The 19,796-nt window shown below is 43.1% G+C and overlaps 1 protein-coding gene across 2 annotated transcripts in view; it reads left to right on the top strand.

Moving 5' to 3' along the window:
* The first annotated feature begins 7,589 nt into the window (after positions 1-7,589).
* Positions 7,590-19,796, top strand: part of LOC110486541 (netrin-1) — a 44,952-nt gene continuing 32,745 nt past the window's right edge. The window contains exons 1-2 of one of the 2 annotated variants that reach the window (XM_021558229.2): positions 7,590-7,841; positions 8,227-9,271. In XM_021558229.2, coding sequence (XP_021413904.1) covers positions 8,257-9,271 — 1,015 coding nt within the window. In that variant the 5' untranslated portion in view covers positions 7,590-7,841; positions 8,227-8,256. Of the gene's footprint in view, positions 7,873-8,226; positions 9,272-19,796 lie in introns of both variants that reach the window. The other variant, XM_021558228.2, reaches the window with a different exon arrangement.

The raw sequence follows: 19,796 nt of genomic DNA on the forward strand, positions 1-19,796 counted from the left end.
CGAAATAGGAAGCCGATTCTAGATTTAATTTTGGATTGGAGATGCTTAATATGAGTCTGGAAGGAGAGTTTATAGTCTAGCCAGACACCTAGGCATTTGTAGTTGTCCATATATGCTAAGTCAGAACCAATGGGGCCCCTGAGTAAAGGGTCGGAATTTGACCATGATTACTACAAGTTTAGATAGATGGCTAGACAAATGTATCAATCAAATTGAGTGACTGATAGATATACAGTACCAAGAGAAATAGCTGATGCACGACCAAATTTCGGTATTGCACCTTGTGTATTCTAAGTTTGGACACACCTACTCATTCCAGGGTTCGATGATGTGTTATTTAATAGTTGTGATGTCTTCACTATTATTCTACAATGTATGAAATAGTACAAATTAAGAAAAACCTTTGAATGTGTAGGTGTGTCAACTTTTGACTGGTACTACATCTCAACACTGTATTCAGATACACTGTGAAACATTGTAGGATACAAGGAAATTCAATACAGGCACATCTGTCTACACCAGTAAATGGATGATTGAGTCAACATGACTGATGTTTTTCACACATACAGACAGGGTGGAGGGCACAGACAAGCTGGAGGTCAGGGAGTAGCTGGAGAACATAGTCTTTGGAGCAGGTGGACACAGTGGAGATCCGGTGCTCTGTGTATCGGTTCTTTATTGTTTTCCTCCTCTGTTTCCTCATCTTCATCATCCTCCTCTCCCTTGTCTCTGTAAAGGTTAAAGACTGGGAGCCGGTCCAGCTCACTCTGAAGAATGTCTTTTAAAATGTCTGAACGAATACACAGAATTACATCATTGACAATCCACAGACACAAAGGCTATACAGATTTTACAGTATGGGTTTGAAATTTACTGTCTTGAATATGGAGAAAGAAGCAATGGGAAAAGCTCATTACCGAAGTTGTCCTTATCCCAGGAGTACATGTGACATTTGGCTAAGGGCAGCGTCAGTGTATGGACATTTCCTAATAATAAGAGAAAGAACCAAGACTAAATCAGATCAAGTAGGATCAAGCATTGTACGTGCCACTGAGTTTCTCATTACTCAACATTTGACTTCCTCATCTCTCTCTAATCATCTCCAGTCAGTCCTGTTTGCCCAAAGTTGACCAGCTTATCTGTTCCAGGAACCCCTCAGATGGTGAGACTATGATGAAGCATGTAGTAAAATTCTCTCACCAGGGCCTGTATGGCAGTCTGGAGGGGGCATGCAAATTCTCTCCACCAGCCCCTTCAGCCTCTGCAGTGGACTCTCTCTGGCTGTGTCCCATGTAGAGGCTGCTGTTTCCAGGGCCTCTGTTACTGCAGTCACAAGCTGCTCCAGATGAAGCAGGTACGGTGAGTCAAACATTTAACAAGGAACAGACATGGAACGAGACAGGAACAGCATCAGCAAACGAGTAACACAGGGAAAAAAATAAAAAGGAATGCAGCAGCAGGGAACAGAGCAGGGGAACTGATAAATATAGGGGAGGTAATAAACAGGTGAGTCCAATATCGCTGATGCGCGTGACGAGGAAAGACAGGTGTGCATAATAGATGGCAGGAGTGCGTGATGCAGGGCAGCCTGGCATCCTCAAGCGCCAAGGGTGGGAAGAGCAGGAGCAGACGTGACACTGTGAACACATCATTTAGGAATCACATATAATAGGACATACCTGCAGTGCATGATGCAGTATCTGGAGGGGGTACTTGGTCCCCAGGGCAGCCTGGAAGGCATGTTTGATCAGGGTGATGGAGGTGTCCCTCTGGGAGTGACAGACACCACTCAGCTGCTCAGAGACAGACATGAGCTCGGGAGGGACATCCTCAACTAGGCTCATTAACAATACCGTCCTAATACAGTCACACACACACATTATGAACACACACATACATTATGAGCACACACACAACAAAGAGGAGAACAGTGGTTTGTGTTTAAATGTATCAAGTTGGAGCAATGTTGAATGATTTAATCACGGATGGTCTGTGTTGACGTACATAGTTTTGGAGTGATTGGTGGTGGTGGTCAAGCCCTGTTCTTCTCTCACTAGTCTTTGAAATGAGATACTTGGTGGAAATACAGTATAAGTGATGGTGTTACCTTTTGTATTGTTTAAACCAGGGCTCTCCAACCCTGTCCCTGGAGAACTACCCTCCTGTAGGTTTTTGATCCAACTCCAGTAACTATCCTGATTCAGTTTATCAACCAGCTGATTATTATAATCAGGTGTGCTAGATTAGGGTTGGAGTGAAAACCTACAGGATGGTAGTGTTGGAGAGATCTGGTTTAAACAACAGTGCCTCCATGTGGAAGAAAATGGAACTTGAATCAGGACAGTGACAAGTGACAGATGAAATGAGACCCAGACCAACAGGAAGGCTGTATAGAGTCTAGGGTTCAATACCTGGCACCCTGAGCTCCTGCTGGATGAGGGAGAGCAGGTGTCGGCTGGCGCTGCAGCAGGGCTCTGGCCAGGACAGGAAACAGTGGAACACCTCACAGGCCTCCTGCAGCACCCCAGAGTCAGAGGAGAAGTGAGGGGTCTGAAACAGAGGAGAGATACTTACTGGATCATCTGAGAACTACGGTACATTGGACTGGACTGAGTCTGTCCTCACGTGGGTTTCTGGTCATGGTTGGTGGTGATGATGAGTTTCTGTGGTGTGGCGGTCTACTGTATCTGGGCTCACCTGCAGAAGAGTGGAAGAGAACAGGAGAGCCAGTGGGACCACCAGCTCATCCTGGGACTGTTCAAAAACCTACAGAATATAGAAATACATTACAGCTCCATTACAGCTCCATTACAGCTACATTACAGTTACATTACAGCTCCATTACAGCTCCATTACAGCTCCATTACAGCTACATTACAGTTACATTACAGCTACATTACAGCTCCATTACAGCTCCATTACAGCTACATTACAGCTACATTACAGTTACATTACAGCTACATTACAGCTCCATTACAGCTCCATTACAGCTACATTACAGTTACATTACAGCTACATTACAGCTACATTACAGCTACATTACAGCTACAGTAAATTACACAGATGTAGAACAGTTCATTACATGGAGAGCCATACCTCCCGTGTTTTCCTCAGAATCTGCTGCAGCTTGATGATGAAGTTTCGTGGATCTCTCTTCACTAGTTCCTCTAAACTACAGCGGTTTATGCACAGGGCAGCTAAACACACAGAAAAACACACTGAGATCATGTGACACTTAGATTGCACACAGGTGGACTTTATTGAACTAATTATGTGACTTCTGCAGTTAATTGGTTGTACCAGATCTTATTTTCGGGCTACTTAGCAAAGGGGGTGAACACATATGCACAAACAACTTTTCCATTTAAATTTTTTTTTAAATTTTTTAAACAAGTTATTTTTAAAATTTCACTTCACCAATTTGGATTATTTTGTGTAAGTCCATTGCATGAAATCCAAATAAAAATCCATTTAAATTACAGGTTGTAATGCAACAAAATAGGAAAAACGCCAAGGGGGGTGAATACTTTTGCAAGGCACTGTACCACACCCCCTCGTGCCTTATTGCTTGATTGTCACTCAGGAGTGCTGTGATAGAGCCTGATGCTTCATAGATGTGTTCATTTTGAGTGACTTAGGCCCTAGAAATTCCCTAGAAATTATCTAAATTTCCTGTTTGACGTGTGACCTCTGTGTCACCTCATTCCTTTCCCGTTTGACTCATGGCGAAACTAGATGACCCAACATTTTAACACTGTTTCACAACAATGGGAGTATTTTTTATGAATGAAAATACAGATGATTGACTACATAACCAATGCACCACATTCATTACAATTCAGACGTGAAAGTGGTGAAATTTCACACTGATTAATCATATCCGGAGATTACATTTGGATTTTGAGATGACTGAACTTCCTTCTTAAGAGATGTGCTTTTCAAAGACCATTAGATCAGTAAATCTAAGTGATGAGGCTTACCGTTCCAGGGCTATGTGTTGGGAGAGCTGTGGCCCAGGCCATAAAGGCACCTGTCCACGGCGTGGTGCATACGGTCCTCTATGCACGAGGTGTGCTCCATCTTAGATCATTTCCTGCAGAAGCATCACAGGATTTTCAGTAGTTGAACAACATTAGCATTTTTTTCTTAATTACTTGCAACCACAAGTGTTTGTTCTGTGGATGACTAAAAGCTGTAATAAATAAATGGTGATGGAGAAGTCTATCAGAAAAGAACACTTCCATGTTTTAGCAGTGTGAACTCCCCTGGCTCTTTGTTAATCCACAGACTGATGATCAGATTGGGCATATATTAAATAAGAGCCTTAGGCCCAGAGTAAAGCTGCTGTGACCTCCCACACAGACCTGGGTCCCCATGGGGCTCTATATTTAGCCTGGAGGGTCTCTTTCTTCATGTGTGCAGACAGGAAGATGTCATTGTGAAGTACAGCTGGGGTCCAAAGACAGCCCTGTCACTGTTGCCATGCAACAGGGACTGAGATGTAAATAGGAAACTGAGGGTCACCTGTGGCAGAGCAAACAGGAAAAGAGCCTCCCTATTATGACTACTTGGAACGTGACTAAGGAAGCACTCCGAGGGTAAAGTTCATACCCTACATGAGATGAGGAGATATTTAGATGTAATGGCAGTTCAAGATCACTCTGAAACTGTTGTATAATTTCAGCCAGTAGTTTTGAAAATGATGCTAACGAACCAAAACGGGTCCCTGTTTTTTGTGTACTATGTCATCCAATTGTGTACGACATCATCTATTTCGTGTGATGTTAGGAATTGTGCAATTTGTATGATACAGTATCATACGAATTTAGCAATTTCTGTGATGTGTTACAAATCCAATTTGTGCAATATGTTACATATTTGTTGTGCTTAAGATCCCGGAAGTGCATCTTTAAGGCAGGAATGTGATGACATGGAATAATTAAAATACATTGCCCTACTCACCGAAACCTTTCCTGTGCACACGTACCATATTTACAGTTGTGTTGTGTGAACTTGATGGTAGCTTTCATGTATACTACATCACCAAAAGTATGTGGCCACCTGCTCATCAAACATCTCATTCCAAAATCATGGGCATTATTATAGAGTTGGTCCCCCCTCTGCTGCTATAACAGCCTCCACTCTTCTGCGAAGGCTTTCCACTAGATGTTGGAACATTGCTGCGGGGAATTTCTTCCATCCAGCTACAAGAGCATTAGTGAGATCTGGCACTGCTATAGGGTGATTAGGTGTTCGATGGGGTTGAGGTCAGGGCTCTGTGCAGGCCAGTCAAGTTCTTCCACACCGATGTCGACAAAACATTTCTGTATGGACCTTGTTTTGTGCACGGGGGAATTGTCATGCTGAAACTGGAAAGGACCTTCCCCAAACTGTTGCCACAAAGTTGGAAGCAAATAATCATCTAGAATGTCATTGTATGCTGTAGCATTAAGATTTACCTACATTGGCACTAAGGGGCCTAACCCGAACCATGAAAAACAGCCCCAGACCATTTTTCTTCCTCCACCAAACTTTACAGTTTGTATCGTGCATTGGGGAAGGTAGTGTTCTCCTGCCATCCGCCAAGCCAATTAGTCCGTCGGTTGCCAGATGGTGAAGAGTGATTCATAACGCCAGAGAACGCATTTCCACTGCTCCGGAGTCTAATGACGGTGAGCTTTACACCACTCCAGCCGACTTTTGGCATTACGCATGGTGATCTTAGGCTTGTGTGCGGCTGCTCAGCCATGGAAACCCATTTCATGAAGCTCCCGACGAACAGTTATTGTGCTGAGGTTGCTTCTAGAGGCAGTTTGGAACTCAGTAGTGAGTGTTGCAACCCGAGGACAGACAATTTTTTTGTGTGGCCTACCACTTCGTGGCTGAGCTGTTGTTGCTCCTAGACGTTTCCACTTCACAATAACAGCACTTACAGTTTACCGGGGCAGCTCTAGCTGGGCAGAAATTTGATTAACTGACTTGTTGGAAAGGGGGCATCCAATGACGGTGCCACGTTGAAAGTCTCTGAGTTCTTCCGTAAGGTTATTCTACTGACAATTTTCTACTTGACATTACTGTACTGGCCCTGGCCAGACTTCCAACCTCAGCAGAGGACGCAGGTGTCACCCTATTGTCACCCTGTGACATTGTTCCTGTAATCCATGGTGCCGGCCGGAGGACTCCCACATAACACAGGGACAACAACATTGGACAACAACATTGTACTGGGAGCAAAAATAACTGAGTGTGTTGAAGCAACACCACGACGATCATTTTGTGACTTGGTTAAGACTGTTGACAGATTGTGTGGATGGTATGTCGAAACTTTTTTATTTAACTAGGCAAGTCAGTTAAGACACTGTTCCTAGGCCGTCATTGAAAATAATAATTTGTTCTTAACTGACTTGCCTAGTTAAATAAAAAAGTTTAAAATAGGAGGTGTTTTAGTCATAACATTATGACTTTGTGGCTGTGGTAACTCGTGATGACCAGCAGTGGGTCAATTTCCGCAACAACTATAAGCGTTGAAGTGCGAGGCTCAATTGCACTGCTGTTTTGGTGCCCTGGCTAATACGCTGTGAACAGCGTGACGCGACCCATGCACATGCGCTGTGTGTGATTGTTGGAGAGCGAAGTTTTGCATCACGCTCCTCTCAATATCTGGCTTTTAACTAGATGGGATGCCGCTTTTCTCAGATTTGACTTTTCATAGCAGGTTAGGAGAATTTACGCGAAAGGTTAGGATAATTAACGTAGGATAATTATATTAAGGTTAGGAAAAGGGTAAGGTTAGCTAAAAAATGTATTTGACAAAAGTTGTAATCCTTCTAGCCATGACCACATATCTGCTTGTGGCTACATCTTTTCGCTGAGTCTACCTTTAATGTTTTAATGTATGAAAAAATTTGACAACACAAAACTTTTTCAATATGGGAAATGTGTGGAACATTTAAAGGGATGTGACACTGGTTTGCTTTTGGCTCATTATTTTCCATTTTCCCAAACAAGCGTTTACTGAGCTTCCGAGTAAATAACAAACAAACGCGGGCACAGTCAGCAGTACTGTCTCAAGGATGGATTAAAATGAATTCCTTTATCGTAACAGTACTTCCCGCCACCGCACGATGTCGCTGCTTGCGTGTAATTTACTGAAGTTTGGCGGGACGACTATCGTTAAATTTGAGGCAAATCTGATTCCAACGTATCCTACAGATGTACTTCAATAATACGGTTAAGGCTGAGATGAAACCTGTTGGATTGGCACTTTTGTGAGATTCAATGTAAACGTTTTTTTGTATTATTATTTATCAATTATACGGTCTTACCGGTTACAGGTGGTAACTTGAGAAGAACACTGAAGTTAGTCATTGGACCTGCCAGCTATGTGATCTTTGAATAATTCAAACAAGAAGAAAAAACATCCTAATATCATTGTTGTTTTAATAAGATGATGTAATAAGCTGAATACAAACATATTTCAAATACATTTGAGGGGAGGTATTGTTACACACCAGTGGATGTCGTTGTTCTCTCTTTTAGCTCAGCGAGCATCTCCATATGACCTCAAGCTCTGCTGGATAACAGGGTCTCACTTCTCTGTTCAAACAGTAAGAGCGTCAGAAAGGGAATGGGACAGACAAGAGACAGAGGTAGACAGAGGTGTGACTGAGTGGAAGACAGAGTCAGGGAAGCTAATAGCGAGCTGGTCCTCCAATTTATGTCTAGAAACCCAGAAAAGGCAAACTAGCGGTAGATTTTCGTGCGTAAAAAAGAGAGTAGGCTGCCCTCTATATTCTTAAGTTTTACAACACTTCTCTTCCAGGCTGAACAGTTATTCGGAGGTAGTGTCCTCTGTGGAGTTTTCTTTGTCTCGTAAGATGATTTCATTCACATACATGTGCATGACTGTTTGTGTTTCATTTGTTTATGTGTGGAGAACAAAACACAGAAATGTACATAGGCTATTGATTTAATATTAACATGTGTGAATATTTTGCTTGTTTGTCTTCACCATGGATACTTTCAGATGTAGGCTAAATAGCATTTAAATATAGATGGTCACACACACACACACACACACACACACACACACACATATATATATATATATATAAATATATATATATTATTGGCTATTCATTGTGCAATGCATGATATGATAATGTTCCTCTAGATCTATGTAACAAACATCTTAAATATGTCTCTTTTTCTACGACTACATTTCAGCACAAGTGACACTAAAGAGCACGGATTACAATGATAAGGATTTTAGAGGTTTGGGTCACCTCGGTGGCCATTTCTCTGCTGGTTAAGGGGGCTCTTGGAGGTTATGGGATGAGTATGTTTGCTGCCCAGTCGTCCCCTCCAGACCCATGCTATGATGAGAACGGCAACCCCCGGAGGTGCATCCCCGATTTCGTAAACTCTGCTTTCGGGAAGGACGTGCGCGTCTCCAGCACCTGTGGAACCCCAGCCTCAAGGTACTGCGTCGTGACCGAGAAGGGTGAGGAGAGGACTAGGGATTGCCACACCTGCGATCCAGGGGACCCAAAGAAAACTCATCCACCTGCGTATTTAACTGATTTGAACAACCCTCATAACCTCACCTGCTGGCAGTCAGAAAACTATGTCCAGTATCCTCAGAACGTCACGTTCACTTTGTCATTGGGTAAAAAATTTGAGGTCACCTATGTGAGCTTGCAGTTCTGTTCACCCCGACCCGAATCTATGGCTATCTTTAAGTCCATGGACTATGGCAAATCCTGGGTTCCTTTCCAATTCTACTCTACCCAGTGTAAGAAGATGTATAACAAGCAGAATAAGGCGGCAATTACCAAGCAGAACGAACAAGAGGCGATTTGCACAGATTCTCACACGGACATGCACCCGCTGACAGGTGGGCTCATTGCGTTCAGCACCTTGGATGGCAGACCCTCGGCGCACGACTTCGACAACTCTCCTGTGCTGCAGGACTGGGTGACAGCCACCGACATCAAGGTTACGTTCAGCCGACTGCACACGTTTGGGGATGAGAACGAGGACGACTCGGAGCTGGCTAGAGATTCCTACTTTTACGCGGTATCAGACCTGCAGGTTGGCGGGCGGTGCAAGTGCAACGGCCACGCTTCAAAGTGCGTTAAAGAAAGGGAAGGAAACCTGGTATGCGAGTGCAAGCACAACACCGCGGGGCCGGAGTGTGACAGGTGCAAACCTTTCCATTATGACCGTCCTTGGCAGCGCGCAACCGCAAGAGAGGCAAACGAATGTGTTGGTAAGTCAGCTATTTACCTTAATAACTCAAAGTTTTGCGCTATAACGTATTTTTTCGAGATTTAAATGTACTTTCTAAATTGCAAGACTCATAATGATCTAAAGTATTTTGTGTGATTGCGCAGGTTTCTCATTATGCCTAGAAAAACGCATTTTACGCATAGTCTAACGCAGACCTGATTTGTTCATTATTCCGTTTCTTCAATTCAAATTCAATTTAAGCATCTCACATTGATCCAATATGAATTAGGCTTTGTAAACCACCGATTGTTTTGGCTAATTCGTTTGATTTAAATCGTTTAATTGTGTCAAATAAAACTGCATTCGTAAATTACACCAGTAAATTAATTACCCTGTTAAAATATGCCCTATTTGATAACGAATCAAAATGGCAAAACCACAGTAATTGTGAGGAGGGGATTTTATTTAGGTGTATCAACCAATTTGAAAAAAGTCAGCATAATGTATATCAAATGTTGTCGCCTACAGCCATCTTATTGTGTTAATGTAAAGAAAATGGATTTTGTTAAAAATTATTTAATTATATGCTTTGCATTTAATAAAGTGAGGCCTGGTCCGTGTTTCAAACTTAGTTTTTATAACTCAAACCACCATACAAAAATGGAATGGCATAGTTAGTTTAATTTACAAACAGTTACCCACATAAAACCAAACGCTGATTAGCTACACATTGCAATGATTTATTCAAAACGTAAATCAAAACCAAAATACAGATTTTTGAAAACATGTAACCACAATGTGTTGGCCTAATTACATTTTTAAAAACGTTGTTTTGTGATATAATATGTTACACTCATGTCAAAATGCACTGTAATACTCATCAACTTTTGACTAGCCTTGAATTAATCAACATTTAAATCTCCTCCTTTATCTTCATCCTCCTTTAAAAGTAATGGACAATGTTCAATTCATGAATTGAATAGTATTTCATCTCCTGAATTGACTGAGTTGACACCAACCATGCCAATGACATGTTTGGATTGTTTAGAACAACTCATCATAGATATAAGTATGTAACCACATAAATCATTGGAGAGTAAAATTGTTAGATATTGATATCAACAAATGGAAATACCCCCCCCCCCCCCCCCCCCCCCCCCCCAAAAAAAAAAACATGTCATTTTTTTTAACATGTCATCTTTGCACACTATCCATTTTGCATTTTGGAGGACATGAAAAACACATGATTACTGTGTAGTCTAAATGCTTTAACTAGGTTTATATTTTACTCTCAGAAATTATCCCTGAAAGAAAAGGCAAGAAATTAGTTTCCCCAAATGAAGTGCGGGTGCCCAAGTGCCTAATTGCAGTATGAGCAGCGTTTCCGACTGTAGTAGCAGTTCAATAGGAGGGAAACGTAGCTGCTGCAGAGATAGACCGCAGAGTTATGTTGTGTTTCCGACTGTAGTAGCAGTTCAATAGGAGGGAAACGTAGCTGCTGCAGAGATAGACCGCAGAGTTATGTTGTGTTTCCGACTGTAGTAGCAGTTCAATAGGAGGGAAACGTAGCTGCTGCAGAGATAGACCGCAGAGTTATGTTGTGTTTCCGACTGTAGTAGCAGTTCAATAGGAGGGAAACGTAGCTGCTGCAGAGATAGACCGCAGAGTTATGTTGTGTTTCCGACTGTAGTAGCAGTTCAATAGGAGGGAAACGTAGCTGCTGCAGAGATAGACCGCAGAGGCATGTTGTGTTTCCGTAAGCAGGTGCTTTTACCAGATTGGATGGGCGATTAAGCTGGTTTTATTGGCATTTTTGGCACATAGAAAATAAACTGCCACTTTGGGCCAAGTCAACTATTCAGAGAGGGACAAAACATGAGGTACTTTGAAACCAGAACTAAGTTTAATTCCATCAATAGAGTATATTTTTCAACAGATCTGGGTGCTTGTATCAACAGTACCACACATCATATACACAGAACCACACAGAACAAACCTCATCTACAGTGAAACAAAACCTGGAAAATAAACAAGTTCTGACACCGCCATTGTTTGTTCAATGACACAGAACAAGTGAACAAGTTGTTCCCCTTGCCCTCTGCATTTTGCCTGTGCAAGGCCAGCATGTCAGTGTGTTTTACTAAAACAAAAGGTTGTCACTTGTGGCATCCATCATGCTGTCAGTATGAGGCCCCTTTCACCACCTCACTTTCTTTGTCAGCAGTGTCATTAGATAAAGCGCCAGAACAGGCAGAATAAGCATGCAGTCCAAGGGAAGGGAAGGGAATAATAAGGGTGGCTTGACACCTCGTTGTGTGGAATGGGCGAGGGAGGCTGTTATTCACTGGGCTACAGCCCAGCTCAGTGGTCTGGCTAAAGGGGCTCAGAATGGCTGCTGCTAATGATCTTTCTGGGATTCCGGTTGGCCCCTGATTTTTGAGTACTATCAGAAAGACAGAGAGAGAGGTAGAAAGACAGAGAGAGAAGTGGAGAGACAGAGAAATTGAGAGAGAAGTGGAGAGACAGAGAGGTGGAGAGAGAGAGAGAGAGAGAGAGATGGAGAGAGAGATGGAGAGAGAGAAGTAGAGACAGAGAGAAGTGGAGAGAGAGGTGGAGCGAGAGATGGGGAGAGAGAGAAGTGGAGAGACAGAGGGAAGTGGAGAGAGAGATAGGTGGAGAGAAAGAGCTAAGTGGGGAGACAGAAAGTGAGGTGGAGAGACAGCGATAAGTGGGGAGACAGAAAGAGGTGGAGAGACAGAGAGAAGTGGGTAGACAGAAAGAGGTGGAGAGAGAGACAGAGAGAAGTGGGGAGACAGAAAGAGGTGGAGAGACAGATACGTGGGGAGACAGAAAGAGGTGGAGAGACAGGGAGAAGTGGAGAGACAGAGAGAAGTGGAGAGACAGAGAGAGGTGGATAGACAGAGAGAAGTGGATAGACAGAGATAAGTGGATAGACAGAGAGAAGTGGAGAGACAGAAAGAAGTGGAGGGACAGAGAGAGGTGGAGCGACAGAAAGAGGTGGAGAGACAGAGAGAGAAGTGGAGAGACAGAGAGAAGTGGAGAGACAGAGAGAAGTGGAGAGACAGAGAGAGGTGGAGAGACAGAGAAAAGTGGAGAGACAGAGAAAAGTGGAGTCCAGAGAGAAGTGGAGAGACAGAGAGAGGTGGAGAGACAGAGAAAAGTGGAGAGACAGAGAGAGGTGGAGAGACAGAGAGAAGTGGAGAGAGAGAGAAGTGGAGAGACAGAGAGAGGTGGAGAGACAGAGAGAAGTGGAGAGACAGAAAGAGAGGTGGAGAGAGAGAGTGAGGTGGAGGGAGAGAAGTGGAGAGACAGAGAGAGAGCTAGATAGATAGACAGACAGTGATGGAGAGACAGAGAGATGGAGAGAGAGAGGTGTAAAGAGAGAAGTGGAGAGAAAGAGAGAGATGTGGATATGGGTGAGTAGTTGGCTACACTGCAGGTGCTGCACTGCGGAAGTAAAACAATATCCATTTCCCATGTGGCTTTGCATGCGGGGAGGCCATCATATTTAGTGGAAATGCATTCTTATTGGTAGCCGTTACCCTCTCATTGCATTCCCATCCAATGATGTGGCATGCAAAGCAAGTTAGTTCATTTAAACCAAATTAAAATCTTCCTGATTTGATTTGCCTTTCATTTTGCGTCTTAGATGCTATGAGAAAATACATCTCCATGATCAGCTTAATCTGTTGCCACCACACCCCCAAAGGCCAGTGATTGGTTTATCATTGAAGAGATAAAGGCAGGAGATAAATACACACAGAGAATTGGCTCCTCCCCTGACCATCAGGTTTTCTCTTCCAGAAGAGGCACATCTCTTAAATTCACCCCAGCTGCTTTGTATTCCAACCATGCACAGCGTAGCATTGACCCTTTCGCGTCAGACCTACTCACCTCACTTCGTTGACTGATGGGGTGTGAAGGAAACTGTGGGAAAGACTTGCCTGCCAAGTGGCTTTTGAGGCTAGTTGAAAATGGTAGCCTTAGTCACTCATACGTGTAATTTTGCACTTGTTCAATTTGAACTTTGTTTTGAACAGAGGTTAAATGCAACACTATTATTTCATTGAGATGGGGCTTTGACCTTACCGGGCTTTTACAGTTGTGGAGCATTTGTGCATCCAAGCCTAGTTCTTGATTTCATGTTCTCCACTTTATTGTATGTTATAGACTTTTGGCCCACTGATGTAGAGGGAGAGTTGGAAAGTTCCTGCCAAGGCCTGGTAATTCAGCATGGCCTTCTTTTCTCTCTGAGCTGGGATTCTCTGGCAGAGGGGTAGTATCAGTCACTTGCCACTGGCTCCTCTGCCATGTTTGACCTGTTGCCTTACACAGATCTCTGCATGTGTCTAACCCCCCGTAATCTATCAACATATCAAAGAGCCTGTCAGAAAGAACCAGAGAGAGAAAGCAATTGAAAAGAAACTGTCCAACCCTATGGTTTATAGTACATACTGTATTACAGGAAAGGACAAAAGGGAATTTACATGTAGATTGAAAGAGGATACAAACGACGCATGGCGTGCACCTGTATTCCCTTTTTGACAAACCTATGAAACAGCCACACTCTCTCACAAGATGCTCTTTCCCCCTCTAATTGTTATCAGCATGTTTTGTACGCTGTTGAAAGTATTTGACAGCTATCGAACAGAAACAGAAGTCATTCTTGGTTTGGACTGACACGTCTACCACCTACAGGGATGTTGAATTAGATGTGATTATATCAATATCCCACAGGCTCTCCTCCCGGGCGGTCCAGCACATACTTGTGTTGGACCAACACTAAAAATAGCGTCAAAGTGTGCTGAATCTTTATGTGAGCTCTTAAATCACCCCGAAAGCCCACTGGATTGCATTCACAATGTCTCAAAAGGAAACAGTTTAGAGAGAGCATTTTTAAAGTAGAAGTTCATGTTCTACTGCAGAGGTTGTTCAGTCAAAAGATCCTGTTATAGAACACAGAGCTTTGTTTAAACTGTGATATCTCTGGTTGAGCTATCCCACCTGTTTGGTAAAAAGTGAAGAGGAGACAGGCTCTAACAAATCCCAGACCTCTGCTTTGACCGCATGTTGACGAGGCCTTCACTACGTGTGCAGCAGCTCAGTGAGTCTCTCTGCAGGCCTGTTCTTTCTCCATGTGGCTGACTGGGACCATTGACATTGACAGCTCAGTTCTTTCTCCATGTGGCTGACTAGGACCATTGACATTGTTTCTGCTGACTCCAGTCCGGCTGTCTTCCCCTGGGCTGCCAGGCTGGGTCGAGGCCGGGGCTGCCCACCATCTGGGTCTCATTCCGCTTCCTTTGTAGCCCATGTGACAGGAAAAATAACTTATTGAAAAGATGATGTCATAGATGTTCTTGTAGAGGAACTCTTCGGCCCCAAGCAGCCATCATCTACTGCCAGGGGTTAGGTCCATCTGGATTTGGTGACCTGTTTGTAGGTTTTGATTTTTCAAGTTATTAATCCCTATTTTGAATAGTTTTATATGATTGTTATTTCTAATATGTTAATAACCTTTATTTTGTCTGTTTTAACAAATACTTTGTTGGTTAAGGAATATAGCACATTAAGTGAAAGTATATTGGAGCAAATAACCACTGAAATGCTTTCACTTTATTGAATTACTTGTTTTGTATGGATAGTTACTTGTTTTGTATGGATAGTTACTTGTTTTGTATGGATAGTTACTTGTTTTGTATGGATAGTTACTTGTTTTGTATGGATAGTTACTTGTTTTGTATGGATAGTTACTTGTTTTGTATGGATAGTTACTTGTTTTGTATGGATAATTACTTGTTTTGTATGGATAGTTACTTGTTTTGTATGAATAGTTATTTGTTTTGTATGGATAGTTACTTGTTTTGTATGGATAATTACTTGTTTTGTATGGATAGTTACTCGTTTTGTATGGATAATTACTCGTTTTGTATGGATAGTTACTCGTTTTGTATGGATAGTTACTCGTTTTGTATGGATAGTTACTTGTTTTCATAGAATACAGTGTATATTCGTGAACACAACTATCAAAGAAAGGTCTCATGGGCTGAAAGAATGCACCATTCAATGGGTACCAAGCAACAGGAAATTTGCCATGCAGACCTAAATTTGCCATGCAGACCTTTAAATAAATGTTTTTTGAATGAAAGAGAAAAATAACCAATAAAATAAAACAAGTACAGTGGGGCAAAAAAGTATTTAGTCAGCCACCAATTGTGCAAGTTCTCCCACTTAAAAAGATGAGAGAGGCCTATAATTTTCATCATAGGTACACTTCAACTATGACAGACAAAATGAGAAAAAAAATGGCTTTTTTGTTTGTAGGTGACCAAATACTTATTTTCCACCATAATTTGCAAATAAATTCATAAAAAATCCTACAATGTGATTTTCTGGATTTTTTCCTCATTTTGTCTGTCATAGTTGAAGTGTACCTATGATTAAAATGACAGGCCTCTCTCATCTTTTTAAGTGGGAGAACTTGCACAATTGGTGGCTGACTAAATACTTTTTTGCCCCAGTGTACATGCAGGAGAGCTTTTTGAGCAGTTAATCGGAAGCAGGTGGGTTGCAGCCAGGTCAGTATTGGGAGTCTCTCAACAGACAGATGAAAACTCAGACACCTTTAAACGCCCCACTGGGAATAGAAGGTCAGTTAGACTGCACTTAGACTAAAATCATATCATTAGGCCCATGTGAAACCATGAGTATAGAGCACAGTGCCAGGGGGGAAATATGTACATTGTTTGGCCTTTGTGATTCTTTAAGGAAAAATTATGGTCTGCGCGTTTGTAGAGACACACTGTATATTTTAAAAAACTGTCAAATTTGCAGTCTTAAGAAAAAGAATCTGCGGTCAATATCAGGAGTTCTAAAGGGCCACACGATGGACCTCTATGCTAAAAAGGTAATGAATAGCAGTACATTTGGGCTGTTACTCATTCCAAAACATCCCCAGACTAATTCTGTTCCGTAACTGAAGTGGAAACTACAGTGTATCTCCATATGGTGGGCCTGCAGGACAGTCCTTTTGGCACATCAGCCTGTGTGGCTCTGGTGAGCTGGGAGGTTTCACTGTATACAGGGAGACTAAAAAACAAAGACGTATATTTCTGAGATCTCAAAATCCAAGCTCTGGTGGAATCCAGTGTCCTCTGGGCAAATGCTTCATGTTTCTTGGGATTTTGTTTTGTTGCGCTTATAATTGAAGACAGACATGAACGTAGAGCCAAAGAGGCTTTACTCTGCCTTTTAAGACAATAGAGAAAATATTCTATGGCTATGTTGTGGACGGCGGTTTGGAGAGGTGGCCCTCAACAGTTGGAAGGAAATGGTAGCTTTGGTTTAGGATTCCTTTTCTCTTGACTCTGACGTCAGACGACCATGAGGGGTCATTTCACACTGCATCAGTGTGCCAGAGGACATACAGGTCCAGTCTCTGTTTATCTGGGTGGGCACTCTCCTGTCTTCAGGATCTGAAACAGTCAAGGCATTGTCTAGTGTTACTAATACGTGATAACTGCTGACAAGTGCTGCAATATACTGTACATATCACAGGTCATATTATGAATGCTTGAGGTGCTGTATCACAAGCCAAGAGGACATTGTAGAGACTGTATGATTCAGAGATCTCACAGTGAAAACGGAGACAGGTGGGTCTGGCAACTAAATGGAACAGCTGCACACGTTGCTAATCTGTGACCTCATTGTCTCTATGGGGTAACCATGCTGCGGTACATTAGTGATGCTGGGGGGTGGCTTAAATAAATACAGGTTTAAATATACAAGGGTTCTCAATGGTCAACAGAGGAGAGGGAGCACACAGGTAGAGCTGGGAGTCTGTCTACTATATATCCATCCTGTGTTGGCATATAAACTGTCCACCAGAATAAAATCTGCAGTCTTGTAATTCCAAAGTAGAGAGCAGGGGGATGTGGCGGATGGAGAGGGATTACATAGTGTTACACTGTTTGCTAGATGGTATTATCTTCTAGTGTCTGAAGAGAAGCCGAGGAAGAGATTGCCACTTCTGTCAAAACAAGCAAATATGCAATATTTATATCTGTTGATAACCGTGTGTGATGGAATGAATGTGTATTAGGTTGTTTATCTGTGTGTGTTGTTTGGGTGTATCTGTTGACATAGGCATGGGAACCTGATGTGTGTGAGTGTGTTTGCGTGTTTAACCTACATGGGTTTAACCTCCGCCACCCTCTGCCCGCCTGGGCTGCCACGGCAGTGGCAACAGGACCACCTAGTTTGAGTGTGAGCGCATGGAGCCCCTACGCGGTGCTGGAGCTGGGGAGTCTGGGAATGATTAATGGCCCAGTGAAATGACACGCTCCGCTCACCACCGCTCAGCTACAGACCCCCCACCAGCTCCCCCACTGTGCTGCCACCCAACACAGCCAGTACTGGGACGTTACCACCCCCTGCCCACACACACACACGCACACACACACTTCCCTGTGTAATGGCATGGCTGGTTATCGCAATTACCCTATTACCTCAGCATTGTGAAACTCCCAGTAGAAGCCGAGCTAACGGCTCTTGGGTGATGCCATCCTCCCTGCTGTTATGTGGATACAGGACCTTTTAAACTAATAGACAAAAACAACAAATGGCAGCTAGCTCTATTATGGCTGAACGAAGGCTTGACTCATTAGAATCTGAGACAGTCAGCAGGAGGCTTTTCATTTTCACCATGTAGTTTGCGTCAGAGCTAAGGAGTTTTCCAGCAACTGTTGCTTTTACACCAACAAACTGGACCAACAAGTCGAAGTAAAAATGTTTGACTGATCCATACTGTTGCATGGTAGTGCTGTATCAACACTCAAATCATTTCCGCTGGAAAACGTGTCATCAGATACAGCTAAGCTTGTGTAGCTTCTAATTGTAAAACGTATCTCTGTTCAGTTTACATGTGCAGACTTCAGCAACTCTTCTCGTCCTCCTCATTAAAAAACACTTCTCTCCAGAACGACTTCAGCGACTCTTCTCGTCCTCCTCATTAGAAACTACTTCTCAGAACAACTTCAGCGACTCTTCTCGTCCTCCTCATTAGAAACTACTTCTCAGAACAACTTCAGCGACTCTTCTCGTCCTCCTCATTAGAAACTACTTCTCAGAACAACTTCAGCGACTCTTCTCGTCCTCCTCATTAGAAACTACTTCTCAGAACAACTTCAGCGACTCTTCTCGTCCTCCTCATTAGAAACTACTTCTCAGAACAACTTCAGCGACTCTTCTCGTCCTCCTCATTAGAAACTACTTCTCAGAACAACTTCAGCGACTCTTCTCGTCCTCCTCATTAGAAACTACTTCTCAGAACAACTTCAGCGACTCTTCTCGTCCTCCTCATTAGAAACTACTTCTCAGAACAACTTCAGCGACTCTTCTCGTCGTCCTCATCCAGAACATTGTAAAACAAACAAACAGCAGACCCAATCACCGCCGTGATAAGGAAATGGAGTTGTTCTCACTTTTATTTATTTGTCCAAATAACTTCTGCTTGGGCCTCTCCAAGGGTCTTCAGTACTTTTAAATTGATTTCAGTCACCCCCGACACAACATGTCTTTCTCCTATACCCCAGTGACCAATTCCTTTCTCCGAATAAGGAACCACTTAGTGGATTTAGGGGGAAATCCAGGGGGATAAATAGCAGTAGGATATAATCAGTAGGTCTTGAGGACAATGGCTACCAGACCCCCCTCCTTCCCCACAGAACTGTAAATATCCCAGGGTTCCATCTGCTGCAAGAAGTAAAAACCTGGGGATTCATCAATCGCAATCCTCCTCCTCCTCCTCCTCCTCCTCCTCCTGCTGCTGTGCTGTGTGGAGCAGATCTCTGTTCTGTTGGCTCCTGGAGCATGGAACCCTGCACAGGCAGAGGATTACGCAGCCTTTCATACGTCTTCCAGTGCTGGAGAAGATGGATGAAAACCAGGGAGGCTGTCATATACTCTGGCCAGGGAACCAGCACTTGCCTGGAGTCATGGTCATTCCACACACCCCAAACCCTCAGGCATTACTTCCCTCCACTCCTGCTGGTCCAAACCCACAGGCAGAGATAACATCCTCCCTGCCATGCTGATGTCTTGGGTGATGAACATTGAGTGTACACGTGTGCGTGTTTGTGTGTGCATGGGGTTGGTGAGGTGATGGGGATCATTGGCCCTCTTTTCACAACCCTTTTCTTTATGCAAAATGGTTTATTTTCCAAGATATTGAGCTTCGTTTCTTCAGGATAGTGAGTTTGAGATAGGGTATCTGGTTTCCTCATAGACGGGTGGGAAATGGAATGAGCTAAGAGGCCCAATAACAAACAGAGACCAAAGCCCAAGTTAGATTACGCTGTGATGTAACAATGGCAGAGTCTTGGCTCTTTAACACAATGTTTTGAACTTCAAGAGTGACATTTCCTCAACACGTATCAAACCCAAAATGGTGGACCTGACCCATCCCATCAACAGATGGAGATAATTCAAAGGAGACACGACCATTTTAATGATCTTATAGGTCACAGCAACTTCCAGGCCACAAC

Source organism: Oncorhynchus mykiss, chromosome 13, assembly GCF_013265735.2.
Source record: "Oncorhynchus mykiss isolate Arlee chromosome 13, USDA_OmykA_1.1, whole genome shotgun sequence".
In the NCBI taxonomy this organism is placed as follows: domain Eukaryota; kingdom Metazoa; phylum Chordata; class Actinopteri; order Salmoniformes; family Salmonidae; genus Oncorhynchus; species Oncorhynchus mykiss.